We start from the raw sequence: 22,103 nt of genomic DNA on the forward strand, positions 1-22,103 counted from the left end.
TGTATACACACTAGTGTTTGGGGTCAATAAGATTTGTTTAAACAAATCAATACTCAGCAGAGATGGATCAAATTTATCAAAAATGACTGTAAAAACTGTTACATTTGAGAACATGCTGTTCTTTAAAACTTTGTTCATCAAAAAAATCAACATTTATAATAATAATAATAATAATAACCAAGCATTATTTATTCATTACATTTTAAAACGTGCTATTATTTTTTATCATTGCATTAATAGTTGTGACTCCTCCATTATCCATGACTTTCAATTGCAACGTAGTGTGATAATTGTCGTACGTTGTATTTTTGGATTGTTTCTAAAATAGTAACAAAGTAACACATCTTGCTCATCCGTTGATTGACAGGTGGTTGCCCTCGGCGACATCCCTGACGGCACGCTGGTCACTGTGATGGCCGGAAACGACGAGAACTATTCTGCCGAGCTTCGAAACGCCACGGCCGCCATCAAGAACCAAGTGGCCCGTTTCAACGACCTGCGTTTCGTGGGCCGCAGCGGACGAGGTTAGAAGTGACGACGCACATGATAAAACTCACTCACTCACGAAGGAAACACGGTGGATGAGACTCACCGCTGAGCCGTGACGGAGATATTTTAATGCAGTGTCTGCGGTGCACAGAAGTCTGTGTGTGTGTGTGTGTGCTTGGTTAATTGCGTATATGTTCCTATTTGTGTTGATACAGCGCTCACACATCAACACAGTCACTTCCTACTGCAGGTCTTATCTATTTAAAACACCAGCCTCTATATGAAGAGTTCAGATGCAAAAGCCTCTAAGTGCCATTTGAAATTTTCTTCTAAAATGATCATTTTTATCAAGCTTGTATATTTAAGTTCAGTAATTTCACTTAAATAACAATTAATAGGTAATTATCATTGCCATTTAAGTGAAATCACTGAACTTAAATTTACAAGTTTGATAAAAATCATCATTAAAGAAGAAAATTGTACGTCTGTCGTATATAAAAAATTATCGTCACATTTCTGGCAAAATATGTTCTTGTGCAATTTTACAGGGTAATTTTGGCATCTCTGGGTTGACTTAACATTACATTTTCAATGTTTAAACAATAAATTCATTTATATCATACTGTGCTTATGTACAGCCATATATATATATATATATATATATATATATATATATGAAGAGTTCAGATGCAAAAGCCTCTAAGTGCCATTTGAAATTTTCTTCTAAAATGGTCATTTTTATCAAGCTTGTATATTTAAGTTCAATAATTTCACTTAAATGGCAATGAAGATTACCTATTAATTGTCTTTTAAGTGAAATTACTGAACTTAAATATACAAGCTTGATAAAAATGATCATTTTAGAAGAAAATTTCAAATGGCATTTAGAGGCTTTTGCATCTGAACTCTTCATATACACTAGTTTGAAGCACTTCTCTGTGTGCAGTAATGACATTTTTGTGGCCGTTCAAAATTCATAACGCATCTCTTGGGACGACTTCTGATGGTATTGATGAGATGACAGAGTAGTTAGTCAACAGGATGACGAGCTTCTGGGAAAGCAGTAAGGGGTCCCACAGGGCTCTATTCAAGGCCCGATGTGATTTCGTTGATACACTCCTGCCTTTAACACACATGCCTGGGCCTGCGATAAACACACTCCTTTGTCCTGCCCTCTTTTGTCTGCATCATCATTTGAACGCAGCATAATAGGGGCAATGTTTGCAACAGGTGTGTGACAGAATGCAAAATGAAATGTTTGTGTACAGAGAGGAGCGTGAATGTTTAGTCGAGATTGTTACACACAAAAAATATTTTATTGCATGAAAGTCTTGCATTTCAGTGAGTGTTGTTTATCCAAGCGACGCTTGTGTTTTGTGTGTGTGTGTTTGTGAGAGCAGCTGCGATGGAAGCGATTAGTGCCGGAAAAGAAAAAAAAACAGCAAGAGTGTGTTAAGCAAGGGAGAAATGTAAACTATGCATATCTACACACTCTTGCTACTCTGTATTATGCAGATGTGTAGATAAGACAGCAAAGACTGCATCTGTGTGTGTGTGTGGCTTTTGATGTCCATCAAGCGTTTCGTTCTCGCTGTTGATTCACTCGATGTCTTCAGGTACATTTATTAAGAGTCTTGCTGTGTCAGTTGGACTTGTCAGTGCACACACACGGCGTACAGTAACATAGACACAGATAAACAAATTATAAACAAATTCCACCACCACACACACACACACACACACACTTTGTATGGGGATCGTCCCCCTGAGAAACACTGTGCACTTCCTCCCTGTTTGGACACTGAGTCTCTCAGACAGAACGACTCCCGTCCAGACGCTAAACCACTGAACCACAGTGTGTGTGTGTGTGTGTGTGTGTGTGTTAGACAGGAACAAATTAGTTTTTTTGCATTTATATTTCTTGAGGATTCATGCACAAAAACGTACTGTGGCAGTGGCAGATACTAATACATTACCACATAAATATAGCAGGGGATTAATTTACATGCCTCCAAAACATCATGGTGTTATCGCAGTAAAAGACTGCTCAAATATGAAATCAGATATTATGGTACTTTATTTATTTGATGAGGCCGATTTTCACTACTTCACTATTCCAGGGTTTTCTCCATATAATGGACTTCGATGGGGTCCAAACGGTAAGACAGTTTCAGTGCAAACTGTTCAAAGGGCTTTAAACGACTCCAGACGATGAATAAGACTCTTATCAAGCGGAACGATCGCTCGTTTAATAAATAAATAACAAAGTTTAACTTTTATAAGCTCAAATGCTGTGTTCTGTGATGCGCGTTCGTGACTCTCCTGTTCGAACTCGTTCATCAAGATGAACGAATCTTTTTCCGTTTGAGCTTATAAAACTTAAACTATGTTATTTATTTATTAAACGAGCGATCGTTTCGCTTGATAAGAGTCTTATTCATCGTCTGGAGTCGTTTAAAGCCCTTTGAACAGTTTGCACTGGACCTTGAACCGTTTGGTCCCCATTGAAGTCCATTATATGGAGAAAATCTTGGAATGTTTTCATCAAAAACCTTAATTTCTTTTCCACTGAAGAAAGAAAGACATGGACATCTTGGATGACATGGGGGCGAGTAAATTATCAGCAAAAGTTTTTTTAAAGTGAACTACTCCTTTAAGGCTTTATTGTGGTATTTATTTGCATGGTACTTCAGTTCCACACTGCCTGTCCACAAACATGGTATTATAATGCAATCTGACACATATCGTGGTTTTAACATGGTACTCAAGAATACCATAGCACTTTTCTGTAAAGTGAATGTTGTGAACGTCCTGTAGTAAGTGCAGATTGTGAGTGTGTGTTTGTGTGTTTATGTCTGTGTGAGATCATCGTAGACAGAAGTGGATCGGTGTTGTCAAAGCGACTGCGCTCAGAATAGCACCTGGCATCGGACTGCACATCTGTGCTACGTGTGTGTGGTCAAACCCGTAGTTATTTTGTTCCCCATATTTTGGGGAACAGCTTGGAGTTTTTCCCAGCTCTATGTTTCTGGCCGTATAGCGACTACTGCGCGCGTGTGTGTGTAACCGTACCTTTCTTTGGCCGACGATCTTAGGCCCGTTTAGTGCTGTGTAACTCAAACCTGCTTCTGGCACGCAAAGGGACGCCTCTCTGGGGTCCTTCTCATCGCCATAGCGATGAGTGACAGGTGAAAGCATCAGGAATTGTGGGTACAGCTCCCATAATCCTCTCAGTTCATAGTTGTGTAGTTCTACACATATGCACGTCTCGTCCTATAGTGTCAGAGAAGAAGCTCATTATGAAAGCGTAAATAAAATATTATTGAGTGTGTGTGTGTGAATTAATACAAACAATGAATTTCAGGCGAGTCAGTGTGTTTTCCAGTCGTTTGGCACCAGTGAAGTCCAAAATACCTCTCAAAACACTCACAATTACACTGATAATAATCATTAATGTTTGTTGAGCATCAGATCCTCATATTAGAGTGATTTCTGAAGGATCATGTGACCCTGAAGACTGGAGTAATGATGATTTGATCACAGGATATAAATTACACTTTACGATATATTCACACAGAAAACATAATAATATTAATATTTCAGAATTTTACTGTATTTTGCTCAAAGACGTACATAGAAAACGTACTTTAAACAAAAAGTAAAAAAAAAAAAATGACTGACCATAATATACAGTAGATGGTTGCATATGGAAATAGATTAGAAATAAAGAAAAAAAAATAAAGGAACTATATTTTAGATAAAGAAAATTAAACCTGTTTTGTACTTTTTTACTTTGGGTGTTTTACTGTAATTTTTGTTATGCTGCTTCTCATCATTTTATGTGACGTGTTTATGACGTTTTGGATTAAAGTGCTGAGAATTGAAAATAATGTCCTAAAGGTCCTGTATTCTCTTTATGCAAAATACTATTTCTTTCTTTTGACTTTTTAAATGCAATATTGACTGATTGATTTAGAGAGAGAGAGAGCATCGAGTGAGTGAGTGAGAGTGTGTCTGTGTGTATGAGAGAGCATCTAGTGAGTGAGTGAGTGTATGTGTGTGTGTGTGTGTGTGTCTGTGTGTGAGCATTTATACATGTGAAATCTGCCTGTCTTTGTGTCGTGGCTCCTCTCAATATCTCACTGAATTATTTTCAGACTTGATTTCTCTCTCTCTCTCTCTCTCTCTCTCTCTCTCCGAGATCCTCCATGTGTCCTCTGTTTATTTGGGGCCTCGGTCACATGACGTGTTGTTTGGCCCGTGTCTCGTCTGTACCGTCTGAACTCTGTCTCTGTTTAAGGACACAAAGCGCCTGTAAATTCCCTTCTGTCTCTGATTGTGGGTTTTTTATGCTCTAATGACGACAGCCGTCCATCAGACGTCTTCATCCAGAAATAGTGTCGTCTCGCCTGTGTGTTTTACAGTCTCACACTCCTTAAACGAACACATCTGACATGTAGCAACTAATAAATATATCCAGCGCTGATTCTGACTGCAGATGATGACCTCTGACCCCTGTGTGTGTTTGTGTTTCTCAGGGAAGAGTTTCACGCTCACCATCACGGTCTTCACAAACCCTCCTCAAGTGGCCACGTATCAGAGAGCCATAAAGATCACGGTGGACGGGCCCCGAGAACCACGCCGTGAGTCTCACACACACACACACACAGTTGCATCACACTTATAAACGTGCACGTTAGATATGCTACATTGTCACATGACCTTCAGACATTTTTAAGTGTTAAAGGGATTCTTTTAACAAGATGTAAAATAAGCCTCTGATGTCCCCAGTGTGTGTGTGTGTGTGTGTGTGTGTGTGTGTGTGATATTTTCAGAGCATGTTAAAATTGTCCCTTTTGAGGGTGAGCAAAAACACACAATTTTTGTGAGTGTCCCTTTAAATGCAAATGAGCTGCTGCTCCCAGCACAGAGGGCGGAGCTACAAAAGCTTGTGTGTGTGTGTGTGCGTGTGTGTGTGTGTGTGTGTGTGTGTGTTAGCAGCTCCTATTACCCCACACACACACACTGAACATTTAAAAAACTTTTAGCCTTTTATGTTCAATGTTTATGTTATAATATGTCATGATAACCTACACATCTAGTTCCCGAGGGCGGGGTTTATGTAAATTTTAGGGTTTGTGATGTCACTAGCCCATGAAGAAGCTCGTTGTAGTTCCTATCAGCCGTTTGTTGTAGTCCTTGATAAAGCGATTTGTAACTTTAAAACGTCGTAACTTTGCAGATGTTGTTTACGCTCACACAGCAACATTACACACTAACTAACGTTAAAAAAGTGAAATCATATTCAAGCACCCCTTTAAAAAGCGAGTTGTGGCCATACTAGCGTTCAGGCTAGCGTGTGCACTAGCGGCTGGTGTTTTATCCTCATGTCATCACGGGTTTCGTCAGCCTCGGCTGGCCTGTTTGATGTGGTGTGTCTGTCGGCGTGAGGGTGTGTGTTGCTTGCAGGATGAGGTTTCATTTAGTCTTTGCTGTGATTCGACTGGTGAGATTGAAGTCTGATTGTTACAGGATGTTGGTTCACAGTTAATATTTATGTCCCGTACGACATGGTATCCGAGGTACATACTTATTAGTAGGATTAATTATAATTAATAAATAATTATTTTTAGTAATAACCTTTAAGATTATGTTTTTTATTATTATAATTAATAATAATTATTGTATTAAGTAATTTATACATTTAATAAATGTACTAATAAATACATCTTAATACATAATAGGTATTATTAGTAAAAAACAATTATAATTATTATGTTTTTCCATTATTGTCTTTGAATATTATTATGAATAATAAGTATGCTTAATTATTACTATTGTATTAATTAATTATTATGATTAATGATGTAATATTAGTATTATTAATAATAATGAACAATATTTATATTATAATTAATTTTACTTATAATATTTATGATGTATTCATATATTATTATTATTTTCCGTTATTATTATCATATGTATTAACTAGTAACGAAAGTTGCTATAATAATAATAATAACATGTTTAATAATACAGAAATATTATTAGTTAAAATAATTATAATTACTAAAGTATTATTATTGTTATTAATATTATTATTAATAATAATTATGCTTAATTATTATTATTATTATTAATAATAATAATAAATTAGTATTCATATTATTAATAATAATGAACAATGTTTATATTATAATTAATTTTACTTATAATATTTATTATGAATTGATATATTATTATTATTATATTTGTATTGTTATTATCATATGTATTAACTAATTATGAAAGTTGCTAAAGTATTATTAATAATAATGAAAATATAATAATAACATCTTAATACATAAATATTATTAGTTAAAATAATTATAGTTACTAAAGTATTATTATTGGTGTTCCATTATTGTTGTTAATATTTCTACTAATAATAATACTTTACTAATTATATTAATGAATAATGAATTAATACAATAATATTTACTATGTACTAAGTTTATTATTATTGTTGTTATTTATATTATTATTTAGTGACTATAATATTTTAATAATATTTATTAATGTTCATTATTATTATTATTATTAAAAAGCTTATCACCTGTTATTTTGTATTGGTATATGTCTGAATCCTGGTGGTTTTAATGTAGTTAGTGTTGCTCACACTCGTGTAAAGTGTGTTTTAATAGCGTGTGTGTCTGTATATGAATGTGTATCGCGCACATGTTGGCCGCTCTATTCCCCGCTGGTCCGTTATTCCGGTCGGGAATCCTCCGGACGGCGCCACTCCGCATATACTCCGGGTCAGTCTGGCGGGATGCGCTGGCCGGGTCTTCAAAGCTCTCTGGTTTCAGCAGGACTTCCTCGCTCGCGTGCGGATGATGGCTTCACACAGCTGTCCTTTCTGTTCCTTTCCGTCACCTGTGATCATTAATCCCAGTCTCTATGTGTGAGGTCAGAGCCACACACACACCAGACAGAACAGCGCCCCCTACTGGAGCAGTGACACGCTGGTCTCCTCATTTAGCCCCATTAGTAGGATGTCTGTGTGTGTGTGTGTGTGGTCAGCAGTGCTGTACTTGTACTCTGGATTATGTAATCAGATTCTAATAATGTATATTACATTTTAAAAGTCAGATTACCGTTGCTTTTTTATGGATTACGTGATTATTATTATTATTATATTATTAAAAATTATTTAATTCCACACATGTCGATCAATCAAAACTTGTATTACAGACTCAAGGTCCAAATCTTACCCACATCAATACATGAATAGACCATAATGCACATGCATACATACATATTAGGGCTGTCAAATGATTAATCGCGATTAATTGCATCCAAAATAAAAGTTTGTGTTTACATAATATATGTGAGTGCACTGTGTATAATTATTTTGTATATATATATAAATAAATACATACACATGCATGTATATTTAAGAAAAAAACATTATGTTTATATAAAATATTGATATTTATATAATATAAATTATATATAAATAGTATATACATGAAAATATTTATTAAATATATACAAGCATGTGTGTGTATTTATATATATAAAATAATTATACACAGTGCACCCACATATATTATGTAAACACAAACTTTTATTTTGGATGCGATTAATCGCGATTAATTGTTTGACAGCCCTAATACATACATATAAAAACAAACAAAATAATAAAAAGAAAATCATTGTTCTACCTGAAGACAATTACACCAGTGTTTCCACATATGGAACCACTATCTATATTTATTTTAAGTTAATTTTTTCAATAATTTAATAAAACTTTTGCATGTTCACGGTTCTCTGATGTCGAATGACTTTTGCAGGTACACATAAACAGTTTGTTGTTAATAGGGCTGTCAAACGATTAATCGCGATTAATCGCATCCAAAATAAAAGTTTGTGTTTACATAATAAATGTGGGTGCACTGTGTATAATTATTTTGTATAAATATACATACACACACATGCTTGTATATATTTAAGAAATATTTTCATGTATATACTGTATATAGATTTATATATTATATATAAATATATATTTTATATATAAATAATATTTTTTTCTTAAATATACAAGCATGTGTGTGTATTTATATATACAAAATAATTATACACAGTGCACCCACATTTATTATGTAAACACAAACTTTTAATTTGGATGCGATTAATCGCAATTAATCGTTTGACAGCCCTAGTTGTTAATGTTCAACTTTTACTGTTTCTGTTTTCACTGTTCATTTTTATGATTTCATTTAATTATCAGCTTTCACAAACCCAATTTGGTGTTTAATGCACTTCTATTTGTTGATAATAACATTTTATTTATTTTTTTTATCAATATGGTGCACAACAATTCTTTAAATCCATGTGTCAAATAAGTTGGGTCCAAAGTAATCTAAAAGTAGTCCGAATAGACTACATTACCTAATATTTGTAATTCAATAGATTACGTTTAATAACGGCAATTTGTAATCAGCATTTAGTAAGCATTAATCTACTGGTGCTCAGATCATAGTGTACATGTCTAATAGTTGTTGTGTTTGTGTGCTTAAGTGGCTTTGGTTCTGTTAATGGACACTCAGTAACTGAATCGTTCTCTCTCATGTCCGTTCTGTGTGTGTGTGTGTGTGTGTGTGTGTCCAGGCCACCGACAGAAGCCGGATGAAGCGGTAAAGCCCGGCGCGTTAGCTTTCTCTGAGCAGTTGAGGCGAAGTGCCATGCGCTGCAGTCCACACCATGGCCCCGCCCCCCGCCCCGCCCTGACCACGCCCCCTTTCAGCAGCCCCGCCCACAGCCAGGTCCCCGGTGAGTTACACCTATCTCTGCATCAGTGTTGGGGTAACTCATTACAACTAACTTTAAGGTTTAAGGTTTACTTTATTGTCCCAGAGGGAAAAAAATACAGCCAATGCATCACATAAAACAAGAATAGATTATAATAATTACTCGTGTTATTTAATAGCTTAATGGCCGAAGGAATAAACGAGTTCGTAAACCGGTTGAATCTGCTGCTCTCGTACCTTAACCTTGAACCTTAAAGTCTTCAGGCTTTATTGTGTCATCCCTGAGTATTTATGTATTTTTAATGTATGACACAGACTACTGTTTATATATTTTTTTAAATTAAAGTGATCAAATAATCAATCAATCAATCAATACCTGATGGCAACATTTCAACTTGAGTTATGTAATCAGATTACTTTTTCAAGTAACTAGTAAAGTAATGCATTACTTTTAAAATTTACAACAATATATCTGAGTTACTTTTTCAGATACGTGTTCCCATGTGTTGACTGACAGCTCTCCTGTCCCCATGTTGAGACAAATGGAAGTGCAGACGCGCGTGTGTGTGTGTGTGTGTGTGTGTGTGTGTGTGTGTGTGTGTGAACATGATGGTTATTGTAATGTAAAAGTGCTTTTCTCATCTCACTTGCATACAAAAAAAAAAAAAAATCAATATTCCTCAAAGTGATTAAAATCAGTGAAATTAGCAAAACTAAATATGTTAAATAAAACATACATTTTTATGCATTTAATCTCACTTTATTGACCAATGTACTTGCTTCTGGCCATATAAACAAAAATGACTATAGATTATTTTATTGTTGTTTTTTTTTACCGCTGAAAGGTTTGCTTGAGTTGCGCTCGTTACTGTACGCCCAAAAATATAACTCTTTTTGTTATAAATAAAAAGTAATGCAAAAGTAACATAATGCATTACTTTTCTAAAGAAGTAGAGTAATGCTAATTCTGAACGCGATTAGCTACTTTTTAAGGGAGTGACACAATATGGAAATGCATTATTTTTCGCTGGTGTCGGTTCCGCTCTGTTCTGTCCGATTATTGTTCAGTTTTCATTCGTCTATTGCAGGGATTCCCACACTTGTTTATGTTCTGCTTAAACCGCACCAGTCTATATAAGAGAAGCTGAACTCATCTGATGGACAATATTTACAAAACTCCCCCTGAGAACATATTTGCATGTTCAGCGTTTTCTGATGTCAGTAAATGGTCTTGTATAAATATATATATATATACAATATATACAGTATATAGCAACATTTTATAAAATGAGTCAGAATTTGCTCCAGACACTTTTTTGTTTTGTGCTTTTACATTAGTGTACTAGAGTGATAGTGAAAGGAAACACAAGAGTGTGTGTGTGTGTGTGTACATATGTGTGCATTTGTGTGTGTGTGCATGTGTATGCATTTGTGTGTGTGCGTGCATTTGTGAGTGTGTGCATTTGTGTATGCATTTGTGTCTGTGCATTTGTGTGTGTGTGTGTGTGTGTGTGTGTGTACATAGGTGTGCATATGTGTGCATTTGTGTGTGTGTGTGTGTGTGTGTGTGCATTTGTGTGTGTGCATATGTGTGCATTTGTGTGTGTGTGTGTGTGTTTGTGTACATATGTGTGCATTTGTGTGTGTGTGTGTGTGTGTGTGTGTGCATTTGTGTGTGTGTGCATGTGTGTGCATTTGTGTGTGTGTTTGTGTGTGTGTGTTTGTGTGTGTACATAGGTGTGCATATGTGTGCATTTGTGTGTGTGTGTGTGTGTGTGTGTGTGCATTTGTGTGTGTGCATATGTGTGCATTTGTGTGTGTGTGTGTGTGTGTGTGTGTGCATTTGTGTGTGTGTGCATGTGTGTGCATATGTGTGCATTTGTGTGTGTGTGTGCATTTGTGTGTGTGCATATGTGTGCATTTGTGTGTGTGTGTGTGTGTGTGTTTGTGTACATATGTGTGCATTTGTGTGTGTGTGTGTGTGTGTGTGTGCATTTGTGTGTGTGCATATGTGTGCATTTGTGTGTGTGTGTGTGTGTGTTTGTGTACATATGTGTGCATTTGTGTGTGTGCATTTGTGTGTGTGTGTGTGTGTGTGTGTGTGTGTTTGTGTACATATGTGTGCATGTGTGTGTGTGTGTGTGTGTGTGTGTGTATGCATTTGTGAGCATTTGTGTGTGCATATGTTTGCATTTGTGTGTGTGTGTGTGTGTGTGTGTGTGTGTGCATGTGTGTGTATGTTTGTGTGTACATTTGTGAGCATTTGTGTGTGTGCATATGTGTGTATGTGTGTGTGTGCATTTATATGTGCATTTGTGTGTGTGTGTGTGTGTGTGTGTACATTTGTGTGCATTTGTGTGTGTGTACGGCACGTTGTTATTGGTTCTGCTTGTTCCTGGCAGGTGACGGGGGGAAGTTGGGACACATCACACATCATCGGACGTTCAGACATAACAAATACAGTGAACAAGGCCTCCTTTGATTGGAGCTTAGACAAGCATGCCAGAGCGTGCCACACACACACACACACACAGTCACACACACACAGCGTTTAAGCCCCAATAACAATCAGCCAAAGCCTTGTGGTGTCCGCAACTGTTTCTCTGCTCTTTCATCGTTTCTTTTGTTTCACACTACAGAGAGGCCAGATGTAAATATCGGCTCTTTTACTGTACAGAGGAATGTTCAAATTACACGTTTGCTTCGATTAAAGCGGCGCGGGGGTGTTTCACACACACTGAACTCTGGGACATTCCTGCAGACTCATGCTGTTGGAGTGTGGCGAGGCATATTCGTTTATGAAATATTTCCGGTAATTTGATTACGCTTCCAGTTAGGAATAAGCGGGGTGTGTTTCTGCATTGAAACGGCCAGATGAAGTGCAACAGATTTACACAGAAAATGAATCTGAGTCTCTCGTTCTCGTCGAGGCTGTGTTTACTTGATCAAAAGTACAGTAAAAACAGTGAAATATTATTACAATTTAACACAGCTGTTTTCTATGTGAATATATGAAGAGTTCAGATGCAAAAGCCTCTAAATGCCATTTGAAATTTTCTTCTTTAATGATGATTTTTATCAAACGTGTATATTTAAGTTCAGTAATTTCACTTAAATGGCAATGATAATTACCTATTAATTGTTATTTAAGTGAAATTACTGAACTTAAATATACAAGTTTGATAAAAATCATCATTAAAGAAGAAAATTTCAAATGGCATTTAGAGGCTTTTGCATCTGAACTCTTCATATAGTAACATGTAATTTATATCCTGTGAATTTTCAGCATCATTACTGTGTCACATGACCCTTCAGGAGGATCGGATGAAACATTTATGATTATTATCAGTGTTGAAAACGGTCATTCTGATACATGCCGTTAAAAACAGCATTTAAATGAAATAGACTCATCATTATTAACGTTTTTACTATCACTTTTGATGGATTGAATGCATGCGTGCTGAACAGAAGTATTAATTTTAAATGATCTTCTGAGAAATGAACTGACGACAGCTCTAAGTTTGGCACTTCTGCTTTTCATGCGCTGGTTAAAACATTTCCCAATCTGAAAACACTGAGATCCTCTTAGTTTCTCTTCCCCTTCATGGGTGCAGATGGGAGAAAGGTGTGTGTGTGTGTGAGAGAGAGAAAGGCGAGCACCTTGCGCATGTAACGAGGAGGAAGTAGAACGCAGAAAAGAGGAAGTGAGACGTGCTTGACAGGAAACAGGCTTGTGTGAAAATCCCTCAACCAAATCTAGAGCTGTTTGATTTTATTCAAGTGGATTTCAATATGCAGGCAAAACCAAAACCATTGTCTTAGTCACCAAAGTCGTTTTAGCCTCTTCTGGTGCATTTTTGACTGAAAAGTTTGGTAACACTGTATTTTACGACTGCGTAAGTAAACCCAAATTACGTAGCGTGTTGGTATACGTTTTTAAGTTTAATTAAGGGCTAATAAGTAGATATACAAACAAATTATTTATGATGTTATTATTTTAAAACTAACATGTACCTATTCTGTTAATATATTCCAGGCGAAAATTGTACGTCTGTCGTATATAAAAAATTATCGTCACATTTCTGGCAAAATATGTTCTTGTGCAATTTTACAGGGTAATTTTGGCATCTCTGGGTTGACTTAACTTTAAGTAAACAATGTTTAAATAATAAATTCATTTATATCATACTGTGCTTATGTACAGCCATATATATATATATATATATATGAAGAGATCAGATGCAAAAGCCTCTAAGTGCCATTTGAAATTTTCTTCTAAAATGGTCATTTTTATCAAGCTTGTATATTTAAGTTCAGTGATTTCACTTAAATGGCAATGATAATTACCTATTAATTGCCATTTAAGTGAAATTACTGAATTTAAATATACAAGCTTGGTAAAAATTATTATTCTAGAAGAAAATTTCAAATGGCATTTAGAGGCTTTTGCATCTGAACTCTTCATATATATATGTTTAATTTTCAAGCCACAGACGTCAAAAAACATATTTTGCCAGAAATGTGACGATAACTTTTATATACGACAGACGTACAATTTTTGCCTGGAATATATTAACAGAATAGGTTCCTGTTAGTTTTAAAATAATGACGTTATAAATAATTTGCTTGTAAATCTGCTTGTTACCCCTTTATTTCCCAAAACTATATTGTTCCCTTACAACAATATAGACGCGACACGCGATAAAAGGTATCTTTTCCATGTTAATCAGTTTTTGTCCTAACGGTCCTTTTGTCCTTATGGAAAGCGCTTTGTGCAACTTTCTGGGTATTGTAATGACGCTATATAAATAAAGATTGAATTGAATTGAATTGAACCAGACGCGACGGCGACACGCGAAGTTTCTAATTTAGAAACGGTTCCTATTTCTGCGACGTCACGGCTGACAGAATGAAGAAATTACACTGGTTATTATGAGTAGGGTTGGGTATCGATTGAATTTGAACGATTCTGATTCCGATTCCTTGTTTCGATTCCGGTTCCTAACGATTCTCGATTCCGATTCTTTTAAGAGGCAGGGTCAAAAAAGTTTAGCTCACCTTGCTAACCAACGGCCTTTCTGAAGGAAATACTCCTTCTGTAAAAATAATCCCTTTGTCACAAATTTTGCCGAGATTTCGCTATTTTTAGAAAAGCGAAGCCACACTTTGGATCGCCGACGTAAGGTACTCATGTTCGACTCGCGCGGTTATGCCAACACTTCCGGTAGACGCTTCTTCGTTGGTGTTGTTCAGCGGTTTCTTCTTCCGCTCGGCGGACTGGGAATATCGAAACTAGGAATCGAAATTTTAACTTTTGAACGAAAAGTTAGTCCCGGTTCCAATCGATACTCGATTCTCGATACCCAACCCTAGTTATGAGTACACATTATTTATTTTTAGTTAAAAATGTCACTGTGCCACAAGAAAACGGATAATTTACCTCAGATTTTGAAAGCATGTAATACGGCGTTCAAAATGGATTCTATGCAAACATACGACTGTACTTCATAACAAAATTAGTCAATGAGTATATTTTGTTAATGTTTTGATTTTTAATAATGTTATTTCTTGATTTGATTATGTCCTTACCCATTTCCAATGTGAGTGCGGGCCAACAGTGCCCTTTCCAGCACACGCTGTTCTGAATGGCTGTGATTTTTGAGTGTGGCGTCTCACAGTCGCGTCGCGTCTAGTGTGGACAGACACACTTGCTGCCGCTGGAATTTTAGTGCGTCGCGTGTAGTTAGGACACGGTGTTATACCTACACAGGAGTACGCTATAATTAGAGCCAGACCGATATTATCGGCCGATATTAGGCATTTTCCAATGTTATAATGGCCGATAAATGAATATTTCGAAAATAAAATAAAAACGGACGAAACACGCTTGAACCATGTCATGAGTGTTGGAGTTGTATAGTTTGTCCACCAGAGGGCACTCTACACCGTTCCTGTTGGCAGCACTTTATGGCGCATAAACTGAGATAATGAGAGAAATGTTGATTGTTAGTTTGACTGTAGAAGATTCTTTCATTGAAATTGAAAACATGAGCAGCTTTGGGCTCGATCGTCCAGCTCTCGATGAGAAACTGTGGAAGAGTAAAGCCTGAGCAGTGAAATGTTCCCGCTGCGTTGATGTGTGTGAGTGAGCGCTGACAGGAGCGAGTGTGTCGCGGGACAGAGAGTTTCCCGCTTCCCTCTGATCCGCCGGCCAGGAATAGAGCGGGATTACGGCCAGCGGAAACCGTTATTAAGTCATTCAAGAGCTCTCTCTCTTTCTCTCTCTCTCTCTCTTTCTCGTTCTCCGCTACTTCTCTTTTCATAACTGTGGAAAATAAGAAGCAGCTGGACACGACTTGTGTGTGTGTGTGTGTGTGTGTGTGTGTGTGTGTGTTCGGACGAGCTCTGCCGATTTGAGGAAGCTTGTGTTTGCATTTGTTTTGCTCAGATTAGGGAAGTTTGGACAGAAGTGTGTTTGTAGCGTAACGTGTGTTGCTCTACACTGTACAAAAAGAGCTGTCAATTTTAAAGTGCACTCAATTTAAAGTCATTTAAACTTAAATTACATTAATCTGAGTTATGTTGAAGAGTTAAAGCAATGTTAAAAACACAAGTTGTCATAACCAGTGTTGGGTAAGTTACTCTAAAAAAGTAATTCATTACTAGTTACTAATTACCTCTTCAACAATGTAATTAGATTACTGTATGAATTACTCTCTCTAAAATGTATTTAATTACTAATTACTTTCAAAATCCCATATCAGTCTCAACCAGCTGAATAATACAAGGATAGACATGAATCTGTTTTAATTCTTTCAAATAAATACTATAAAATGTTTTCATACATATTTTACAATAATTCATCGGTCATAATATTTTAGACGCCTCATAAAATGCTTACGAATCGCTGTGAGATCGGATTGATCTATACACAGTATTTACCTCAATTACATCATTTATTACTGATAAATGAAGAGTAATCCCTTACTTTACATTTTCAAGGGAAAAGTAGTTAAATTACAGTAATTACTTAGTAATTAGTTACACCCAACACTGGTCATAACTTCATTTTTACAGTAAAATCCGATATTTAAAGCTCACAGCCGGACTTCTCATCGCGTGTGCTTTGATTTTTCCCAGTAGTTGATGAGTTGTGGACGCTGGACACACACTTCTACATTCTGATGGCCGAGACTTTGTTAACAGCGAATTTCTCTCCGGTAAATTGAACCTTGGAGAATTTTCTTTTCAGGAAAAGCTTTTTTTACTCGCCCTCCCGTACGCTGTTCATTTTCCATGATCCCAACTAGGGTTGGGTATCGAGAATCGAGTATCGATTGGAACCGGGACTAACTTTTCGTTCAAAAGTTAAAATTTCGATTCCTAGTTTCGATATTCCCAGTCCGCCGAGCGGAAGAAGAAACCGCTGAACAACACCAACGAAGAAGCGTCTACCGGAAGTGTTGGCATAACCGCGCGAGTCGAACATGAGTAGCTTACGTCGGCGATCCAAAGTGTGGCTTCGCTTTTCTAAAAATAACGAAATCTCGGCAAAATGCAAAATTTGTGACAAAAGGATTATTTTTACAGAAGGAGTATTTCCTTCAGAAAGACCGTTGGTTAGCAAGGCTAGCTAAACTTTTTTGACCCTGCCTCTTAAAAGAATCGGAATCAGAATCGTTAGGAATCGGAATCAGAATCGTTCAAATTCGAACGATACCCAACCCTAATCCCAACACAGTTTCATAACCAAACCTGCATGATAGATCCTCAGAGAAACGTCTTTCAAAACATGAGAATGAGGTTTGAGAGCTTACATTGTGTGTGTGTGTCTCGCACCGGATGCCCGAATCCGCCTCCAGCTCCTCAGCCATGTGTGACTCCAGATCAGGAGCTCACACACACACACACTCACACACACTTCTGGGGGTTCTGGCAGCGGGCCGCGCTCTGGCTGCACTTGAAACGGGCCACACACTCTTTGGCCGCGGTGCATAATTTGCTTCCTCTCTGATGGCTCTCCCTCCTCTTCTGTCTGGAAGACTGCAGGCCATCGGTTTATTAGACCAGAGAGAGAGAGAGAGAGAGAGAGACATACTGAGAGAATGTCTTCTCCGCCTCCTGCTCCTCTCACTCCATTATGTGGACAGGGAGTGTTTGTCTTCAATAGAAGTGGACGATTGTTGTTTGAACTTATTAGGCAATAGGTAAAAAATAACAAAAATAATAATACGTTTATTCAGCAAGGATGCATTAAATTGCTCAAAAGTGACATTTATAATGTTGCAAAAGAGTCTATTTCAAGTAAAAACTTTTTGTTCATCAAAAAACAGTTTCCACTGAAATATGAAGCAGTTTTCAACACTGATAATAATCATAAATGTTTCTTGAGCATCAGATTCTCATATTAGAGTGATTTCTGAAGGGTCATGTGACCCTGATGATAAATTCAACTTTGATCTCAGGATATAAATTAGACGTTACTATATATTCACATAGAAGACAGTTATTTTAAATTGTAATAATTTTTCACTATTTTTACTATATTTTGTGTGTTTGTTTATGTCTGTGTTCTTCTTAGTAGCCATAAATAACATTTCTATATTTGTGTGAGTGTGTGTCTTGGATTTGGAAGTGAAATGGAGCGGGCATAACATCATTTATTGAATATTAATGTTTGGTTTCAGATTCAAGGCAGATGCAGACGTCTCCGTCCTGGTCGTACGAGCAGTCGTACCCGTACCTGGGCCCGATCTCCACCCCGACGGTCCACCCCACGACCCCCATCTCACCCAGCCGCAACGCCATACACTGTGAGTGTTTCCATACACATATATTATTATGGCTGTTCATCTGTGAACCAGCTGATTCAGTGGCTCATAAAGAGAGTCATTTACTTCATTCCTGAATGAATCGGCTGTTCTAATGAATCAAATGAATGACTTGCTCATTAAGACGTTTACTGCCACCTACTGGCCATTTTAGTGTCACTTCATTAAAAAAAAAATCTTATTTTGGGATAGTTTGCCCAAAAATTACACTTCTGTCACTTTCTCATCCTCATGTAGCTTCAAACCTGTATGATCATAAAATAAGATATTTTGAAGAATATTAGTCACCAAACTGTTTTGGTCTGTCAATATTTATCTAAATGCCAATTCAGAGGCAGCTTCTGAAAATAATAATAATAATGGCTGTTGAATAAGCCTAAAACTTTACGTGTAATAAATGCCATGTTGAGTCAGAAATACGATGTTTCTTTCTAAATCTGTCTGTAATGTCTATTAGAGTTTGTAAGCTAGTCGTCAAAATGGGCGTGATAAGGGAATACTCGTCAAGTCCGACTTTTTTTAGGCATATTTTTTAAGATGTGTTAGAGCAATGAAATGTGATGTTTCTCGTAAGAAGAGACCCCAGTGATGTCATCATACGCAGATCTCAGTGATGTCATCATACGCATATCTTTATTCGTATTCCATTCCTTATTTTATTTAATATTCAAATAATATTAGAATATTAAATGCTAAAATTTATCCTGTTATTAATATTTACGACATTACACAGGCTTATGGATCGCCAATGCCACATGCGGTTGTTGTTACACGTTCTGTCCACTAGAGGGACATATATCGGAAATAAGTTCGGAAACTTATATCGTTCTTTTCAGTTTGACTAGACTCAATGCGCACCGAATCCGTTGAGATGTTTGCTTTTTTCGCTTCACGGGCGCTTTTTACGTCGTTAAACATTTAGGCTACCATTTTTGACGGTTGTTATGATTACACACTTGTGTTACGATTCAAAAACTTTATTGTTCATCAGACGAAACAAAGGCATTTAATTTTCACATGCGTGTAAGCCAAGGCGGCGAAAAGGCAAGATTGCATATAAAAGAAAATGAAAAAATAATATATACAGTATATATTAAAAAGCAATATTCGAACAGTAGCTTCAGCGTTCGAATAGTATCGATTTTTTTAATATTCAAATTATATTCGAATTTCGTAATTCTTTCCAACAGGCCTAATATCTATGGGTGTGTTAAACCGCATCTGAGCACATGTTCTGTTTCCCTGCAGGTCCCGACCTGACGGCGTTCACTGATCCTCGCGTCGGCCTGGATCGCTCCTTCCCCTCGCTCCCCTCTCTACCGGACGGGCGTTTCTCGGACCCGCGCGTGCCGTACCCGACCGGGCCGTTCACCTACACCCCCACCCCCGTCACCAACGCCATCGGCATCAGCATGTCGGCCATGACGAGCCCCGCGGGACGCTACCACACGTACCTCCCGCCGGCGTACCCCGCGGGCTCCTCGCAGGCTCAGACGGGACCGTTTCAGGCCGGCTCGTCCCCGTATCACCTGTACTACAGCAGCGCCGCCGGATCCTACCAGTTCTCCATGATGCCGGGAGGAGAGCGTTCGCCGCCGCGGATCTTACCGCCGTGCACCAACGCCTCCACAGGCTCCGCCCTCCTGCACCCGTCGCTGCCCAATCAGAGCGACGGCGTGGTCGAGGCCGAGGGAAGCCACAGCAGTTCGCCGACTAGCATGTCGGTCGAAGCCGTCTGGAGGCCGTATTGACGTGTAACACAAGTTCTCTAGATGTTACAGATATCTGACGCGTACGGATGGCCGTGTGGACGTTTGAAGGACAGTCGGTTTGACCAATAGGACGCGGGCAGCTGAACGACGAGGTTTCTGATTGGAACATTTGAGTCAAAGGACGGATTTTATCACAGCACAGCATGAGACTCGCTTGTTTGTTTGTTTTCAAAGTGGATAGTTTGTATTATTATTATTATTATATTATTAAAATTATTGTTGTTGTTATTATTATTACTGTTGTTCGTCTCATCATCACTGTACTTTTATCAGCCGTCCAGCATTGTGTTTCATGTCTAACACACTCTACGCAAGTGTTTAAATGCATTTCGCTAAAGAAAATATCACTTTCAGCCATCTATCGATCGCAAAACTACTTTGCATTAAAAAAAGAATCATATGCCATAAATTAAAATAAGTCCTTTTTTTTTTTGTACTGTAATGATTGCTGGTTCTGTTCGCTTTTTGACAATAATTAAATATTTAAATAAATATGGGTTTGGTTAACAGACACTTAATAAAATTAGTATCATCTGATACTCAGTTTTGCATTCAGGAAGCTGATGTAAAACATCCTAAATAACTATATGCATAATGCCATAAATTAAATTTATGCATTTTATGTTTTGTACTGGTTGCTTATTCAATCTAACAAAAAAAGTAGCTGCCTTCAATTTTTAAGTTCAATCAACCTAAAATTACAAAAAAATGAGTTGAAATTTTAAATTGTTGAGTTAAAGCAATGTAAAAACTTGTCATAACTTATTGATCATATTTTTTTACAGTGTTGTTTAAATGTCTGCTTTTTGACAATAATAATGAAATATTGAAATAATTCAAATATTGGTTCAGACACTAGATATAAAATAACTAGGGCTTTGGATTAATCGCATCCAAAATAAAAGTTTGTGTTTACATAATATATGTGGGTGCACTGTGCATAATTATATACACACATGCTTGTATATATTTAAGAAATATTTTATATAGTATATACTGTATATATATATTTATACATAATTTATATTATATAAATTTAAATATTTTATAAATCATATTTGTTTCTTAAATATACAAGCATGTGTGTGTGTTTATATATTTTGTAAACACAAACTTTTATTTTGGATGCGATTAATCGCGATTAATAGTTTGACAGCCCTAAAAATAACATAATATCAGTTGATCTCTATTTAATATTCCATTCAGGTCGATCGATGATTTATACATGTCAACTAACTGACTTAAAATCGCTCTGTTTTCTTTAAACTCCACCATAACTGGAGAAAACTGGCGATTTACACTAACGTCCATCATGTAATGATGCATGAACTTGATCGTGTGTATCCGAAGCGTTTGCATTCATAGACTTGCGTGGGGTCTGTTTGGGGTCTGCAGTGTGATCCGCTCACGACTGGATTGATTGAAGTCACTGAACTGGTCGACATCTCGACATACGGACAGAAAGTTTCCCGCTCTTTCTCCTTTTCCGAGGAGGAGCCAATCACGCCTCTTCTAGTTAAACACACATCTCCAGGTTTACGAGACGTCTCCCGGTCACGCTCGTTCCCTCCGGGAGATTTACAGTCTCTTCCCGACTGTTCGCTGGATCACATCATGATTTCTTGTGTAAATAGATTGTAAATTACTTTGACACACGACACGGTTCTCAACTTCCACAATTGTGAAACATGCAAAACCTTCTGGAATGCAGCTTATTTTTTGTCCTTTTTGTCCCTTTTCAACATTTCTTTGGATAATATATCACTTTGTTGTGAAGAAGCTTATTTCTATACAGTGCTGGTGTCTTTATTACTGTGTTCAGTGTGTGTGTGTGTGTCGTTTCAAATCAGCTCAAACACTATCCAGAAAGTATACAAAGTATAGGCCTACAGTGCTGGTCCAAAAAATGTAATACCATAGTATTTTCACAGCAGATTTTGCACAGATAAGCCCTCATGTTTCCATTAGTAAATGATAGTTTTCTAAAATCTTAGAGTTTTTTCATTATTATTATTATTTGAACAGTTTCAGTTGAAACAAAGTTGGGATTAAAGCACTTTTTGCTTCAATAACTGTTATTGTATTAAATCAATAACCGTGTTAATGCTGAAAAGTTAGTGTCATTATCCAGCTCAATTCAGATTTTGTTCTCATCTGATTATTGAATATTAATTGTCTTTTAAATAATGAGTATATAGGGAGAGGTGTAAAGACTA

At 37.0% G+C, this 22,103-nt stretch overlaps 1 protein-coding gene across 9 annotated transcripts in view; it reads left to right on the forward strand.

The window, feature by feature from the left end:
* The window catches only part of runx1 (RUNX family transcription factor 1), a 115,433-nt gene extending 93,762 nt beyond the window's left edge, over positions 1–21,671 (forward strand). For 7 of the 9 annotated variants that reach the window (XM_039648350.2, XM_089132576.1, XM_089132577.1 and 4 more), the window contains 5 exons: positions 368–524; positions 5,028–5,132; positions 9,145–9,306; positions 17,972–18,097; positions 19,364–21,671. In XM_039648350.2, the coding sequence (XP_039504284.2) occupies positions 368–524; positions 5,028–5,132; positions 9,145–9,306; positions 17,972–18,097; positions 19,364–19,866 (1,053 nt within the window). In that variant the 3' untranslated portion in view covers positions 19,867–21,671. The remainder of the gene's footprint in view (positions 1–367; positions 525–5,027; positions 5,133–9,144; positions 9,307–17,971; positions 18,098–19,363) is intronic. The other 2 variants (XM_089132580.1, XM_039648353.2) reach the window with 1 other exon arrangement.
* Positions 21,672–22,103: the final 432 nt, after the last annotated feature.

Source organism: Pimephales promelas, chromosome 6 (assembly GCF_988280905.1).
Source record: "Pimephales promelas chromosome 6, fPimPro1.hap1.1, whole genome shotgun sequence".
Classification (NCBI taxonomy): domain Eukaryota; kingdom Metazoa; phylum Chordata; class Actinopteri; order Cypriniformes; family Leuciscidae; genus Pimephales; species Pimephales promelas.